At 58.6% G+C, this 14,741-nt stretch overlaps 9 protein-coding genes across 9 annotated transcripts; 4 read left to right on the top strand and 5 right to left on the bottom strand.

Annotated features, from left to right (window-relative positions):
• SDRG_03395 (hypothetical protein) lies at positions 1-1,535 on the bottom strand. Its single transcript, XM_008609028.1, has 5 exons — positions 1,348-1,535; positions 1,115-1,300; positions 539-1,064; positions 376-494; positions 1-326 (listed from the first exon to the last, which is right to left on the bottom strand). The coding sequence occupies exons 1-5, from the start codon at positions 1,520-1,522 to the stop codon at positions 106-108; spliced, it is 1,227 nt and encodes a 408-aa protein (XP_008607250.1). The 5' UTR covers positions 1,523-1,535; the 3' UTR covers positions 1-105.
• A 261-nt stretch (positions 1,536-1,796) lies between these two features.
• SDRG_03394 (hypothetical protein) lies at positions 1,797-2,760 on the bottom strand. Its single transcript, XM_008609027.1, has one exon. It carries the CDS (start codon positions 2,706-2,708, stop codon positions 1,929-1,931), a length of 780 nt encoding a protein of 259 aa, XP_008607249.1. The 5' UTR covers positions 2,709-2,760; the 3' UTR covers positions 1,797-1,928.
• A 249-nt stretch (positions 2,761-3,009) lies between these two features.
• SDRG_03393 (hypothetical protein) lies at positions 3,010-4,782 on the top strand (the record flags this gene model as incomplete). The annotated part of the gene is made up of 4 exons (XM_008609026.1): positions 3,010-3,572; positions 3,625-3,918; positions 3,962-4,495; positions 4,539-4,782. The coding sequence occupies 4 exons, from the start codon at positions 3,010-3,012 to the stop codon at positions 4,780-4,782; spliced, it is 1,635 nt and encodes a 544-aa protein (XP_008607248.1).
• Positions 4,722-6,218, bottom strand: SDRG_03392 (hypothetical protein). Its single transcript, XM_008609025.1, has 4 exons — positions 5,433-6,218; positions 5,111-5,382; positions 4,947-5,068; positions 4,722-4,901 (listed from the first exon to the last, which is right to left on the bottom strand). The coding sequence occupies exons 1-4, from the start codon at positions 6,191-6,193 to the stop codon at positions 4,779-4,781; spliced, it is 1,278 nt and encodes a 425-aa protein (XP_008607247.1). The 5' UTR covers positions 6,194-6,218; the 3' UTR covers positions 4,722-4,778.
• Positions 6,219-6,298: 80 nt separating this feature from the next.
• SDRG_03391 (hypothetical protein) lies at positions 6,299-7,250 on the bottom strand. Its single transcript, XM_008609024.1, has 4 exons — positions 6,757-7,250; positions 6,649-6,705; positions 6,525-6,600; positions 6,299-6,483 (listed from the first exon to the last, which is right to left on the bottom strand). Exons 1-4 carry the CDS (start codon positions 7,218-7,220, stop codon positions 6,397-6,399), a joined length of 684 nt encoding a protein of 227 aa, XP_008607246.1. The 5' UTR covers positions 7,221-7,250; the 3' UTR covers positions 6,299-6,396.
• Positions 7,251-7,600: 350 nt separating this feature from the next.
• SDRG_03390 (hypothetical protein) lies at positions 7,601-8,474 on the top strand. The gene is made up of 2 exons (XM_008609023.1): positions 7,601-8,185; positions 8,234-8,474. The coding sequence occupies exons 1-2, from the start codon at positions 7,665-7,667 to the stop codon at positions 8,385-8,387; spliced, it is 675 nt and encodes a 224-aa protein (XP_008607245.1). The 5' UTR covers positions 7,601-7,664; the 3' UTR covers positions 8,388-8,474.
• Positions 8,475-8,682: 208 nt separating this feature from the next.
• SDRG_03389 (hypothetical protein) lies at positions 8,683-9,867 on the top strand. Its single transcript, XM_008609022.1, has one exon. It carries the CDS (start codon positions 8,708-8,710, stop codon positions 9,698-9,700), a length of 993 nt encoding a protein of 330 aa, XP_008607244.1. The 5' UTR covers positions 8,683-8,707; the 3' UTR covers positions 9,701-9,867.
• SDRG_03388 (hypothetical protein) lies at positions 9,830-11,379 on the bottom strand. The gene is made up of 3 exons (XM_008609021.1): positions 10,938-11,379; positions 10,489-10,893; positions 9,830-10,445 (listed from the first exon to the last, which is right to left on the bottom strand). Exons 1-3 carry the CDS (start codon positions 11,313-11,315, stop codon positions 9,882-9,884), a joined length of 1,347 nt encoding a protein of 448 aa, XP_008607243.1. The 5' UTR covers positions 11,316-11,379; the 3' UTR covers positions 9,830-9,881.
• A 74-nt stretch (positions 11,380-11,453) lies between these two features.
• SDRG_03387 (hypothetical protein) lies at positions 11,454-14,561 on the top strand. Its single transcript, XM_008609020.1, has 4 exons — positions 11,454-12,320; positions 12,366-13,322; positions 13,377-14,060; positions 14,106-14,561. The coding sequence occupies exons 1-4, from the start codon at positions 11,502-11,504 to the stop codon at positions 14,400-14,402; spliced, it is 2,757 nt and encodes a 918-aa protein (XP_008607242.1). The 5' UTR covers positions 11,454-11,501; the 3' UTR covers positions 14,403-14,561.
• The last annotated feature ends 180 nt before the right edge of the window (positions 14,562-14,741 follow it).

The following is a 14,741-nucleotide window of genomic DNA, read 5'->3' as shown; positions in this document are numbered from 1 at the left end:
CAAGAGAACGTGGGGGACAAACCACCTACAGCCGCGCTGCAACGTGCCTGAACATTTAGCGTATTTCAACGTGGTGATGATGGTGAACTTCTTCGTGTGCGTACGTTACGAGGTACAATGCATGGCTAGCCAAAGCGACGGCCGCTTGACGCGCTTGACGCGCATGCTCTTGCGCTTGGTTGGCTGGTTGTGCGAGTCGACGACGCCGGGCACGTACGAAAAGTCGACAATCGGCTGCTCCGTAATTAAATGCACGGGGCACGCGGCGCGGGTGCCGATGCGATCTACGACGTCCAGCGACACGTGCGACGCTTGCTGTTTGATCACTAATTCCGCAGATATTGAATCGTGTGGTGACGTGGATCGAGCACGTACACTCGTCGCCGAGGCGTCGGTGTCGGCGGCGAGGCCGGTTGTTCCAGCGCACGGACGTGATCAAGTCTTCGTGCTTGACCTTGGCCTTCTTGGGCGACGTCCCGAGCTTCATGTTGCTCCTACTCACCATATAATTCATCTTCTTGACTGGAGCGGAGCGTACACGCGCTTGGCAGCGTCAAGCGCGGATTGCGACGAAGCTTTCTCATGCCGCACGAGCACTTGGCGAGTGTGAGAAACGACGGTGGACGCTCGGGCAGTTCGTATCACCGGCGGCTTCTTGAGGACGACCGTGGCGCGGGGCGGCGGCGGCGCGGTCATTGTCGCGCCGGGCGGTGGCGGCATGTCCAGCGCAAAGCTCACGCGACTGCTCGTGGGTCGCAGCGTTGTGCGGCGAACGATGCTCTGGCGGTTGATCTTCTCGACTACGCGCGCTTGCTTGGCGAGCTCGATCTCCGCGATGGAGGGTGGAGCGCGCTGCTTGACGCGCGACGCAAACGAGCCACCGCCGCGGAGCAGCCGGTGAGCTTCTTTGGCCGACAGGACGCGCACGTTGTTAGTCGTGTCGTCGTCGTCGTCGTCATCTTCGGTGAATTCGGTCGTGTCGACGCGCGGCGACACGTCATCTTCGAAGAGTGCCTCGGGGATGTCGTGCAAAACAGAGTTGCGAGCGCGGCTGCTCGGAGAGCCTACGTAAGTAGAGACGTGAAGCTTGGTGCGGGCGTTATGACGGGACAACGGGACGGACTATGAGCAGCGACAGTTGCAAGGTCGAGTGTGCTGAGTGAATTGAGCAGCGAGTTGACGCTGGAGCTTGAAGACGTCTCGGCGTGATCGGTCTCATGGGTGCCGCCGCAACTCGCCGCGCTCGGCCGACGGCTCCTTGAAGCCGGTGACGGAAGCGAAAAGCATGCCAAGAGTTCGGCTATCGAAAGTGATAAATATGAATGCAAGGACGAATGGGAGACGCACCTTCTGTGTAGTTGCTGCAGTCCGGCGAAGTCAGAGCAATCTCCTTCACCTTGGAGAATGCTCGCTCAAAGACGTCGCTGGGCGCAGGCGCGACGGCTGCGGGTGTAGGCACCGTTCCCTTGGACGGGCTGCGGAACTCGAGCGCGTTCACTCGGCCTAGTGCCCCCGTGTACATGAGCGAATTGCAGAGTCCCGCATTGAGGGTGATGACGCACCATCTTGAAAGAGTCGTGTCGGTTGACACGGGTTGGGGCTCACTGGTCGTGCCAAAATAGCGCGCCAAAATGAGATGCCAATACAGCAAAATCCACTGGCCTGCGACTATCTTTAAACCTCAGCCGAATCAAGCCCGACAAGTTGAGGGATCATTTCTGTCAGGCTCATTTAGCGTCCGGAGGCTAACCTCATCAGGCCGAGTTTTGTTCAAGTTAATGCAGCGCGAGGGTGTACGAGTATGCACTCTTGAACTTTGCAGAAGCTTAGAGCTTGAAAGAGAAAACGGACTGCTCGATGTATGCACCATCGGATGGAAGCTTAGTCGCCGCTAGTAGTTCAAGTGTATTACAACGTCAGTCGTCGGTTTATATGAGCGTGAAGAAGATCATGGGGTTGCCGAGGGCGAAGAGCAGCAGCTGCGTGAGCGCGCGGACGGCGACCGCGACCGCGATGACGGCAAGCGTGTCGTACGTGCCGTCGTTGACGTAAATCTTGAGCACGAGGTAGTTGGAGCAGACGACAATCGCGCCAATGACGTGGACAACCGTCCAGTTGTATTCCCAGATGACCGTGAGCCACGCAAAGAGCTTGCCAAAATTGGAGAGGCACAGCGCGCCGAGGAACTGGAGCTCCTTGGAGCGGCTAAAGCTGCGCCAGCGCGGGTGCACACGTACAGCGAGCCAGAGCGTGAGCATGTAGATAAAGTTCTCGACGACGGCGAGGATGAAGTAATGCAAGCCGAGTTGGGAGATCTGAAAGACTGAGTACGTCGATATCGTCTTGTAGATCGAGTTGGTGCGGAAGTAGACGCCGGCGTCGCGCTCGGCCAGGTACGCCTTCGTGTTCCAGTCGAGCATGACGATAACGGCGAACATCTTGAGCACTTGCTGATACGAGAGCAGCGGGCGGCGGTTGTGGAGCAGGTGGCGGTACGCCTGCGGCTTGCCGAGCATGAGGTCGATCATGATGAGAATCGCCTCGAACTCGACGTACTTGTCGACCGTGTGGTTGCAGTTGGGGCAGATCGTGAGGCGGATGTTGCCCTTGCCGTAGTCGCGGTACGTGCTGCTCACCACGTTGCCGCACTCGACGCAGCAGCAGCTTAGGCGGCGCGGCGTTGTCTTGGGCGGCGCCGTCGGTGGCATGCTGGTTGATCTGTGGGGCTCCGGATTGGCTCGTGCAGGGGTCTAATCCCACACAACAATACGATGTCATAGGCAACCAGTGCGATGCATATTGGCTTTTCTGCGCTACAACATATAGCATTCGCATGGCGCAATGTTGAGAAAGCAATGCACGGGGCGTTTTCGTCCAAGTGCTCTTTTGCGCCTGGTCTTCGTAGGCGTGTGGTCCATTAGGTAGCGTGTTTTTAATGTATTAGCGACGTCGCAGAGTCTTATCCGCCAATCGGCTGCCGTTTGCCTGTTTATGCAAGATTGCGACCTCATGAACCCGCAGGTGTTGGCACAAGCCATCGGCGTTGCCGACGCCCGGCGCGAGGCTTGGCTTGCCGCAATTGCGTACCCAGGGCGCGTCTATGGGCGCAGTCACGAGGAAGAGTATGTGGCTTCGCTCGAGAAGACAGCGACGTTGCTGTCGTTCTTCCAGACGCACGGGATCGTTGACGTCGACGACCAAGAAGCGCTGAGCGAAGCGCTCGGCTGTGTGCTGCCTCTCGACATGCACCGCAAGATGTTTGTCCCCGCGCTGCAGCTTTCCATGAGCGCTGCGCAGTGGGCGCTCTGGCAAGAGAGATCGCGATTGCTGCCTATCCTCGGCGCGTACGCGCAGACCGAATTGGGCCATGGCTCCAACATCCGAGCGCTTGAAACGACTGCCACCTACGATCCGGCTACAGAAATCTTTGATTTGCACTCGCCAACGCTCACGAGCCGCAAGTGGTGGCCCGGTGGCTTGGGGAAGACGACCAACTTTGCCGTCGTGTACGCTCGCCTCCTTGGTGGCGATGGCACCGACCACGGCGTGCACGCCTTCTTGGTGCAACTACGGTAGTCCTTCTACCTACTTACCTTGCGTTGAAGCTAACCACCGTGCGCATAGCGATCTCGCGTCGCATGCATCTCTGCCGGGTGTGCACCTCGGGGACATTGGCGCCAAAATTGGCTTCAACGGCGTTGACAACGGCTTTTGCTCCTTTGAGCACGTCGCTGTTCCCAAAGCACATCTCCTGCTTGGGACAGCGCGCGTCGAGTGGAGTCCGCAGGGCCAGCTGCGCCGACGAGCCGGCACGGTGGCTCCGTGGGGCTACTTTACGATGGTCAAAACGCGCGTTTTTCTCGTCTCCAAGTGCGCGCGGTTCCTCGGCCGCGCACTCGCGCTCACGCTCGCAAATTTGTACGTTGTTTCGAGCGCTGTCATCTGTAAATCAGCTGCGTAGGCAGTCGCGTGGTGTGGACGCCCGGCGAACGCTGTACCCGGCCATGGGCCTCGCACTGGCCTCGATCTTTGCAGGTCAGTCGCTCTACGCGCTCTATACTCAAGTGCTCGCGGCCCGCGACACGCGTGAGCTGCACACGTTGCACGCAACGTCAAGCGGGCTCAAAGCGCTCGTCTCAGCCCGAGTGGTCGACAGTCTCCAAGCGTGTATCATGACGGGCGGCAATGACGCGAGCCACGCCGTCGTATACCTCAAGAACGAGATTGTCGGCGCGTGCACATATGAAGGGACGTTCGACGTGCTCGTGCTGCAGCATGGCGCGTACTTGCGCAAGCAGCCGCGGATCGAGCCTCCGCGACTGGCACATATGGAGCTTACAGCGGTCCCCGATCTCCTCATGCTCTTCTCCCAACGACTTCACGCGCTGCAGTCGGACACAGTGTCCAAGGGGAGTGCGTACAGGACGACGCGCCTCTCGCTTGCCGCCTCCGAGCTCTACCTTCTCGAAGCCTTTGCCGACCGGCTACGCACAGTGTACGTACGGTATACGACTCGCAGCCTCTGACGCGCGCTGCAGGAAGGACGCTGCGACGACCGATGCGCTCTCGCAACTGTGGTGTCTCTTGAGCTATGCGTGGGTGCTTCAGTCGTTGCACGAGTTTCGTCCGTGGCTGTCATCGTCCGACGGCGAGAGCGTCGGGCAGCTCTTCGAAGCGACAGCGATGGCCATTGATGACGCGACGATGGCATCGATCGTTGCCGCGTGGGGCTTTGGAGAAACCGAATTGTCGCGACTCGACGCTGAATTCTCCAAGCTTTAGCTCAAAATGAAGCTCGTGTTGGCGTAGTCGTCGACCAGCGGGTTGTAGCCGAGGATCGTGCGCGTCTTGTCGACTTCACCAAACTCCTTCAAGAACGCACCCGACTTGACGATCGACACCTACGCGTGTCATGAGAGCGGTAGAACGCACAGGCCTATCCGAACCTCGTGCTCCTTGAGCTCCATTTTGCGGCAGTAGGCTTGCTTGAGCTTGATGAAGTCGGTGGGAAAGAAGATGTCGGCGATGCCGCCGGGAACCAAGTACGTATCGTGGTCGACCGTGACGCCTACAGAGTATTTTCGCACACGCAGGTAGCTTGACCGCGTACCGTCAGTTTTGGACGCGACGAGGGGCGCGTTGGCAGCATGAAGCGGTCCGGACGCCGTCGACGTCGCGCTGCGCGGGTGGTCGTACGGCTGGTGGGTCGCCGACTTATCGAGCGACGGCGCGGGGAGCTCGTCAAAGTCGGCTGCGATCAAGTGGTGCTTGGGAAAGCTCTTTTGCAGCGTGTGCAAGAGCTGCATCGCGCCCGTGGGGACGAACGCCGCGTTCAGGAGCTTCTCGCGCATGCCAATCATCGACCGCAGCTGCGTCGCGAGCCTAAGCAGCACGACTGGCAGTCAGTGCGACGACGTCATAGGACCTTGTACCCGGAGGTGCGCTTGAACGTTCCTCGCAGCGGAATTTCGCAGGAAAAGTATTCGAGCGTCTCGGCGATGAGCGGGTCGCGGAGTGGGTGGAGCTCCTCGGCATCGTCGCGGACGTGCGTCTGGAACCACTCGCCGTCGGCCAGCGTTACCTTGTCGTGCGGGAGGTTGTCAAGCACTTCCATTGCGATGAAGAAGCACGGGTCGTTGACATTGGGGTGATTCGCCGAGTAAGTGAGGATGTCGCTGTTGATGACCTTGCAGTTGGGGTGCGGCGCGACGCGGGCGGCCTGGCGCGCGGCCATACGCGCGCTGATCTCGATCATCGTGTACGTCGTGTTCGCATAGAGCTTGGGCGCTTGCTCCTTGAGGTAGTCGAGGATGCAGAGGGCGTTCGTGCCGGCGCCACCGCCAATCTCGTAAATGTGCAGCGACTCGGCGTTGAGCGTGTGCGGCGACATCATCATGTAGTTGGCGATCGCGCGCGAGTAGTAGGGGTAGAAGACTTCAACCGGGGTCATCCACGCCTCTTTGTCCTGCGCGTACAAGGCCGCGACTTGGTTCTTGTACTCGCGCTTGCCCCAGAGGTCGTTGAAGTCGATGGGCTCCTTGGGCGCGTGCAGCACCTCGCGCTGCGTCGACGTAAAGTAGCCCTCTTCCTTGCGGTACAAGCAATTGTGGATGTACTCGCGCGTCAGCGGCGCCTGCGACGCGAACCCGCGGGCGCACACCGGACGCCGAACCACGCGACGCAACAGCAGCATGCTTGGCTATCACTGGTGCGCGTCGCGTATCCGGTACTCTCGAATCTTTATCCGGATGACTACCACCCGTCTACTCAACTCCTGGGCAAAGCGAGGCGAGGGTGTCTCGATTCTGCTCGGTGTATTGTGGTAACATGCGCTTGTACTAGCCGCACATACCAAAAGAGGGATAGAATTACGGTAGTCGTTGGTACAGTCTGTACTTAGTCGGATGTTGGGCCAGCGAGGTGCTTGGTGGTGTCGTTGGCCGCGATGCCGTATGTGGTCATGCACTTGGCGACGATCTCAACCTAGTCACTGCGTTAGTATCTTGCGGTGCCACCTGATGCACCTTGTCGTTGAGACCGCGCTTGACAAGCTCCATGAGGACGTAGTTGCACGTGTAGCGCTTGACCTCGTTCTTGGACCTAAAACAGAGGTGGTGTGCAGCAAGATTATATGCGCAGGGTTCATACGCTGCAAACTGAAGCAGCTGAACGGCCGCGTCCACGTCATCGAGCTCCAAGAGCGCGCTGAAGAGTGGTTACTACTACGTTTGGCCGGGAGAAAATAGGTTTTCGTACCGGATCGCCACATTGTACGTGTCCTTGTTGAACTTGACTTCGTACGCTTGCATCTCGCGGTACAAGTCGAGTGCGTTGCTAAACTCCTTCTTGTCGTAAAAGTGAACGAGAAGCTTGTTGAGCGAGCCCGTGTTGACGTGCAGCCCGAGGCGCGAGTGGTTCTGAAACACCTTGAGCGCCACGTCGCCCGCGTCGACTTGGATGCACTTCTTGATGAACTCGCCCGCGGTTTCCTGGACAGGCTCAATATACCGCGTCTCAAAAAGGCGGAGGACTTGGACCGCGTCGATCACGTCGCGCTTCGTGGCGGCAGCCTTGAAGAGCTGCGTGAGCCGCGCGACCTTGATCGTGTGGTGCGTCTCGGCGTGGTTGCGCACATCGTTGTAGACGTCGATGAACGACGACGAGGCGAAGCGCCGGTGGCAGCTCCCGGCGCGGACAACGGCGACAGCGCGGCAAAACATCCTTGTGCAATCTGACCTTGTGGGCTTGCGCCAATCAATGCACGGCCTGTCGCAAACACCGTATATAGTGTCATATTAAACTATTCAGACTCTTAGTAGGATGCATCTTTGCGCTTCTCACTATAAAAAAGGCGCCTCTTTTGCACTGCAACCCTCGTTTGTGGCTCAAAACGCTGTAATATACATCTAGCGCACGCATGGGTAGCCCATGTGCATCGAGTTAATCTGCACTGCCAATAACTCAAGCCCACTACGCACCGGTCGCGAAATGGTGTTATACCAAAATAGAGTGCGTCAACTTGAGGATTTGCCCAATGGCATCGCACGCTGCCACTATAGAATGCTTTTTCGTACAACCAAATACAAAACGCAAGATAGAATTAAATTTCAAGGATTAACCAGGCTTGGCATTTGCACCAGTCAACTCCTTGATCCAGAAGCAGCATGTTGCAAGCCCTGAGCCGCCGCGGTGTCCGCGCCCTGAGCACGTCCGCGTACGTCCTCCCCGAATTCAACGTCCTCTTCGAGGATATCAAGGCCGATGCGGCCAAGAACAAGCTCATCAAGGTCTCCAAGCTCACGAACCTCTTCAAGACGGCCGCGTCGAAGGCCGACCTCGAGCTGAGCACGGAAGCGCTCAAGATCTACGAGCGCAAGCACATCGACCCCATCGAGGTGACGGCTGGCGAGTTTGTCAAGGCGTGCATCCAGCACGACGCCGCCGATGTCGCTGTCTCGGCGCTCTCGCAAAACCGCCGCATTGGCCTCTTTGTGAACGCTGGCTCGCTTAACAAGCTCCTCGTGCACTTCAAGAACGCCCAAGACGATGCCAACCTCATCGCGGTCTTTGACGAAGCCAAGAAGTTTGACATTCGCTACAACCCGGTGTCGTACCACTTGGCCATCAGCGCCCACCTCCGCTCCGGCGATGTCGAGAAGGCCCTCGCCGTCCTCGAATCCGCTGCGTACGCCATTCTCGCGCCAATCTATCGAGCTTAATTATGTATTTGTAGTGCGGCCAAGAAGATCGACTCCAAGACCGTCAACCACGTCCTGTTTCAGCTGACCAAGTCCGAGGCGGGCGACCAGGTCGAGACCGTCGTCGCGCTCCTCAAGAAGCACAACGTCGCCCTCGACGAATCGGGTGCCAAGCTGGCGTCTGCGTAGAGATTGTGTTAGCCTTGTTCCTAGCGTCAAGCGTGCGTTCGCTGCAGCTGTAGATCATAGTGAATATACCACATCCTGACGCTTGGAGGAGTCGTTTGTTGTAGCTCGAGTTGCTGCAGTAGGAAGCCTGCATGCAAGGACGTTCGCGGCAAAACAGAATTTTCTTCTGCAAAACACTGTTTTCGCAACGGTCGTTTGGTCCGGCTGTGGCGGTTTTAATACTATTTTACCAATGCAGATACTAGACGCAAGTGTTTGCCACGTCGGCCGCAATGAATTACTCACACTCTAAATTCGGCCACCTTCCAAAGATCCGCGCAATGCCACACCGGACGGCCCCGAAGCGACGGCGATCGGCTTCGCCAGAGCCGTCGATCAAGGCCGATGCCACGAGCGCAGCATCGCCACTGAGCAGCAGCAGCCAGACGAGCAGCTTTGACGCGCAGTGCGAGCGCATCGCGCACCTCATCGCGACGGCCAAGCACCTCGTGGTCTTCACGGGCGCCGGCGTGAGTACGTCCACGGGTGTGCCCGACTACCGCGGTGAAAATGGCATCCGCAAGTCGTCCAAGAAGAAGCAGCGAAGCAACGCGGTGATTCCAGATTTGCACACGCTCGTGCCGTCGCCAGCGCACATGGCACTGGCCGAGCTCTACCGCATGGGGCGGGTCAAGCACGTCGTGACGCAGAACGTCGACAACCTCCATCGCAAGAGCGGAATTCCGCCGGACGCGCTCACAGAGCTGCATGGGAACGCGACGTTTGGACGTTGCGACACGTGCGAGTATGTGTACGAGGAGGCGTTTCCTGTGTTTGGCCTCTGCACGCAGGCGGCGTGTCCGTCCGTGAAGAAGCCGATCGAGCAGCGTCTCTCCAAGCGCACGCGCAAGAGCAACGGGTACCTCCAGCGCTACGTCATCGGCTTTGACGCGCCGATGGATGACATTGACGCAGCTATCGACCACTGCGAGGCCGCTGACGTGGCCTTGGTGCTCGGTACGTCCCTGCGCGTCGAGCCATTCTGCGAGATGGCGGGGAGCTTTGCCAAACACTTGGTCTTGGTGAATCTGCAGCCAACGCTGCCCAAGCTCGACAAGCGCGCCGAGGCGACAGGTGCCCGGGTCTACGACACGTGCGACCGCGTCCTCGCGCGGGTGCTCCAGATCCTCAAGCGCGATATGTACTACGAGGTGCCGAGGTGGAGCGGCTGCCACGCCGCGGAGCAGTGCTACTTTCACGACGACGATGGGTCGGCGCTCGTCAACGTCCTCGTCGGGCGCACTTCAAGGGCACCGTTGAGCCCCACAGCATGACATTCAAAGTAATACACATTCGATCCTAGCTCAAGTCCCCGAATGTAGGGGACCACCTTCCGCAGATCGCTAATGAAAGATTACGACGCGTTGCTCTCCATCGAGGAGCGACGTCATCGAAGTGGTTTCTCGTGGAGTAAATACAGGTGCTGCTGCTGGTTGCAAGAGAATACGCAGTCTCTCAAGCTTCACTGCATACGAGAAGAAGGTGTGGTAAGCAGTAGATGCTCGTAGGGTCTCTCAATGGCAGCGTCACGACCACGTGCTTGCTCTTGCCCCGGCGGACAGTGACAAAGTGGCTGCCGCACCCCCGCGCGTAGGTCAACCGAACGTCCAGCGCACCGTCCGAGAGCGCGATATCCTCTGTCCCAAGTGGTGTGGTTTTGGTCACTGCGATCGAGAGCAGCTCCGGCACCTCCGCAACCGTCACTGTTGTCATGTGTGGCGCCTCGGGTGCTTCAAAGACGCCGCTCCAAGCACGCCGGTGGCTTCCGCGGTACGAGCTGGCGACTTCGACTTGGTGTTGGAGGGCTGCGCCTTGGTCTGGGTCGATCGTAGTCGGGGCGTGAAACGTGTCCCAGCCGATGGTCACTGGGAGATCTGTAGCTACGTCGTAGACGGTGCTGGTGCACGAGATGCGCACGGGCCCACCCAGTGAGGCCATACCCATAGCGTCAACTGTGCGAGTCTTGCGCTTGATGGCGCAAAAAACCGCAGCTGCTGGCGTCGGGCACCGTATTCCTCTCTAGATGTATGTGGTAGAGCCCGACGTAGTCGAGCATTCGTACCGAGAAAGGCTCGTCACGAAATGTTGGGACGAGGGCGATCGGTAAGCTCCCGAGCACAGCTCGTGCCGTCGTTTCGCCTTGTGCGAGAAAGCCGTTGAGCACAGCCTCCAGTGTCGCGTTGTCGCCGACGACCAAGATGCATTCAGGCAAAACGCTCTTGGGCTCGGCCGAGTATCGCTGCCCGTACTTGGCGGGCGCAACGTTGTCGAAAACAGTGGCCGTCATCCGTGCGACGTGAACGTAGGGAGCGCACTCGACCCATGTTGCCGATGCTCCTGCTATCTGCGGATCGAGAAGCACGTGGATATGGCGGGGCGAGTTCTGTGGCACCCGCGCATGCCATTCCACGAGTCTTCGGAGGTCGCCGACCCACGCTCCTGCTTCGTCGCTCGTCAACGTCGTAAACTAGCGAGGAGGTTAACGATGCATTGATGGCCATCGACTCGCACCGTTGAAGAGCAAAAGACGCGGTCGTTCGTTAGCGTCTTTCGGGCAAAGTGCACGGTGAAGCATGTCGGGCTCGGAGCGTCGACGACGGCGCCAATGAGGTCGTCGAGCGAGATGCACTCACGCTGCCACGCGAGCCCGCGAAGACTCAAGTGCAGCGTTGTGCGCTCAGACCGAGTTCTGCAGCAGGAGAAAGCACGAAACCAACAAGACGGGGGCATCTCGACGACGCCGGTGCGGGGCGACGGGAGTGGACATTCGGCGAGCTTGAGCGCGTGGAGTGCACGGATGCGGTCGCGAACGCCCGTGGGCTTCGGCAGCGCCTCGAGCGTCGAGAGCCGGTCGGCTGTCGCGACGGGACTACTTGCGTTGCTTTGCATGCGTCGGTCGTTCGGATCCAATGCGGAAACCGCCGACGGGTGCTCTCCTTTTTCCTTTTTCGAGCTACTTTGCGAAACTGATGATCTGTGCCAGGGTCCGGCCGCCTGAGCCAAGTCGCGAATTGACGTACGATACCGTTTCACCGGCGCTGGTAAGGTTTGAGAGGCAGCTTCAATTCGATTCCGATGCGCCGCCCCCCGAGTTCAAAGACCACCACGGCCGATGTGCAAGAAACGCTGACAAAGCAGCTCAAGCAGCGAACCCTCGGGTCGCGCTGGCGCCACCACCTGCCGTTGTTGCTGATTGTTGCCGCTGTTGCGACTGCCGTCGCCTACACACTCGACACGTTCGGCGGTCCGTACGACAACATTGGGAACATCGATACGTCCGGTGTCGAGTACGCCGCGTACGGGCCCATCGACGCTGTCTACACGTGGGTCAACGGATCCGACCCCACGTGGCAGCAATCCAAGAGCCACTGGCTCCAGCGCTGGAGCGGCCGCAACGCCACGAAAGACTCGGCCTCGGCCGAGAACCGGTTCCGAGACAACGACGAGCTCCGCTACTCGATCCGGTCGCTCGAGACGTACGCGCCGTGGATCCGACGCATCTTTCTCGTGACGGACGGTCAAGTGCCCACGTGGCTCGACCTCTCGCACCCGCGCATCACAGTCGTGCCGCACAGCGACATCTTCCCGAATGCGTCGCACTTGCCGTCGTTTGCGTCGCCCGCGATCGAGTCGCATCTGGACAACATTCCTGGGCTGGCCGAGTACTTTTTGTACTTTAACGACGAGGTGTTTTTGTCGGCGCCGGTGCTGCCGTCCGACTTTATGAGTCCGCGAGGGACTCAGAACCTGTTTTTCGCATGGGACGCGCCCGATTGTGCGCCAGGATGCAAGCACGCGATGCTCGGGAACGACCAGTGCCACGCGAGCTGCAACGTTGCGAGCTGTGATTACGACCTTGGCGACTGCACGTGTGACGCGTCCATGTTGCTTGTCGTACGCTCTATCCATAAGTAGGGAAGCGGCTTTATGCGAGTGTAGGAACAAGACGACTGGGATACCGTGTGCCGAGCACCAGACCGATCGATGGCGCAGAAGACCTCGGAGTGTCGCTTGGGTTGCCTCTGGGACGAGCTGGGCGACGGCGTATGCAATTCAAAGTGCAACCTCGCAGAGTGCGGCTTCGACTTTGGTGACTGTGACGAACGTGCGCTGTCAATGTTGCCGAAAGTGAGCGTGGGCGAGAGCTCGATATTCGCACTTGACGGGTCGACCATTGTGCTCAACACGTCGCAATTGGGAACGAAAGTGTCGGCAACAGCCGCCAACAGTGGCTTGGCGCCTCGCCGGCTTCAATCCATAGACGGTCATGGTGTTGTCGTGGCCCGAACTGTGCTCATGCTGACCAATACCGTATCGAACGCGTCATGGACGGTAGTTGTGGTGCCAAACGCTCGTCACCTGCACCGCGGTTTCTGGTACATTGACGGAGCGCCTGATGCTTGGTCCGCTGCGTCGGTCGTGACCCATTGGCAAGAGCCATTCCAACTCGAGCCATCCCAACTCGATGTACGTGTTTATGCGCCAGCTCGAAACGCCTCGTCTGCGGTGTACGCCGAGACTGTTGTCAACGGTGTGTTGACGCGCATTCGCTGCGGTGACACCAATTTGACGGCTGCTTGCTCGTGGAGTGGGTCCAACCTATCCGTGTCGACACTGGCTTCGACAGTGCGCCTGTGCCTCGATGAAGTTAGCTGCCTCGTCGTCGTGTCTGCTAACACATCGGTGCATGTGGCAACGCCTCCACATCTCGAACTGGTGCTGCCCACAACTGTTCGCGACTGCGGTCGGTACCTCTCGTGCACTGCTTTGTTCGAATCGCTCGACGAGTCGTGCGTGAACGATATCGCATACCTGGGGCGACGCGCCAAGACGGCGTTGGTGACGCTCTGCACACGAGACGCCAGCGATGAGGCCGGTGCCGCCATGTTGAAAAAGGTGTTGTTATTCCCTACCTCTCTATGCCGTCCATCACATACAGTACGCATGTAGATGTGCCGTGTTGGTGCTGGCACCGAAATGCTGCCGTCGCGGATCGCAGGCTGCTTGGCGCCGGAAGAGCTCGGCGACGATGCTACGGCCCCAGATATGTTTGGGGATTCACTTCGATTTGTGGATCGACTGTTGACAAAAACGTTTGGACATCCGGTGCATCCGCGGGGCGTGCCGTCGCACATGCCGCACTTTGTCCAGAAGCGGCTTTGGACGGAAGCCAAGCAGCTTTGGCCAGTCGAGTTTGACCTGACGTCGTCACACCGGTTTCGCCTCCCGACCGACATGCAGTTTAGCTTTACGTACATGCACTATGTTGCAAACCGGCACCGGCCATTGACACTTCCCGAGGTGTTTGACTCACTCATCGATATCAACCACAATGGCGTCGTCGACGAATACGAGGTTGAGAACATCCAGGCACTTGTACCCAAGCAGCTTACAACCTGCTCGACGGATGCGCCATGGACGCAAGCGTTCTTGATGGCCAATTGTTTGGATCTCGTTACCGCATTGACGACGGCACCGATTTTGCCACCGGCGACGTTCCGCGTGCGCACGCCCCCGGTGTTGTTTGTGATGCTCAACTCCCAGGCAAGCGCCATCGACGTCAAGTACCAACTGCACTTGACGACTCAGAAATTTGTTTGCATCAACGACGACATTTCATGGCCGGCACCAGAGGTTTGACGTCGCGGGACCATTTCCTAGTTTTATGTACTCATCTAGGTTTCGTTCGTGCTGCAGTGGTTTTTGAGGCAGCATTGGCCACACCCATCAACATTCGAGCTGCTATACGGTGCGACGCACAGCTACAGCACGTTGAGCGCGTACTATGAAGAAGTCAAAGCGCAAACTGCGCCTCGACCATCACGAGTGTACACACCTCACATATCGTATTGGCACTACACGCCGTGGCTGCTGCCGTGGGTGTCGAGTGTGTTGTACTCGCGGTTGAGGGGCAGCAGCCGTCGCCGAGTCCAACCGCAAGAGGGTGCACCGACCGCCTTGACATTTATCGTATGACACGCCAGTGGCAATTCCATTCAGCGGCATAGGAGTAATTTTATTGCAACGAACCAAAGACCAAGCATCCGCTTTAGCTGTCAAGGTTACAGAGACTCCGATTTCTCGTCAGGTTTGCCGACGACAAGCTCAATTGGACGCTCTTGGATATTCACATTGCGGGTTCGTTTCATGTTTGATTTACCGGTCGCGCAAGGACAGGTTCCTAGCGCGACCGTTGCACGTGTGCTCCAACAGTAAATGCTAGACGGGGCTAGCACGGTAGGTGAAACTGACAGTTGACATGCTTGTGTCGGCTTCAACAACCACCAATGCGCTCCATCACGTATGTACACAGGC

Source organism: Saprolegnia diclina (assembly GCF_000281045.1).
Source record: "Saprolegnia diclina VS20 unplaced genomic scaffold supercont1.8, whole genome shotgun sequence".
NCBI lineage: Eukaryota > Oomycota > Saprolegniomycetes > Saprolegniales > Saprolegniaceae > Saprolegnia > Saprolegnia diclina.
The sequence above is the reverse complement of the archived record's forward strand: the minus strand, read 5'-3'. Positions and strand labels throughout refer to the sequence as shown.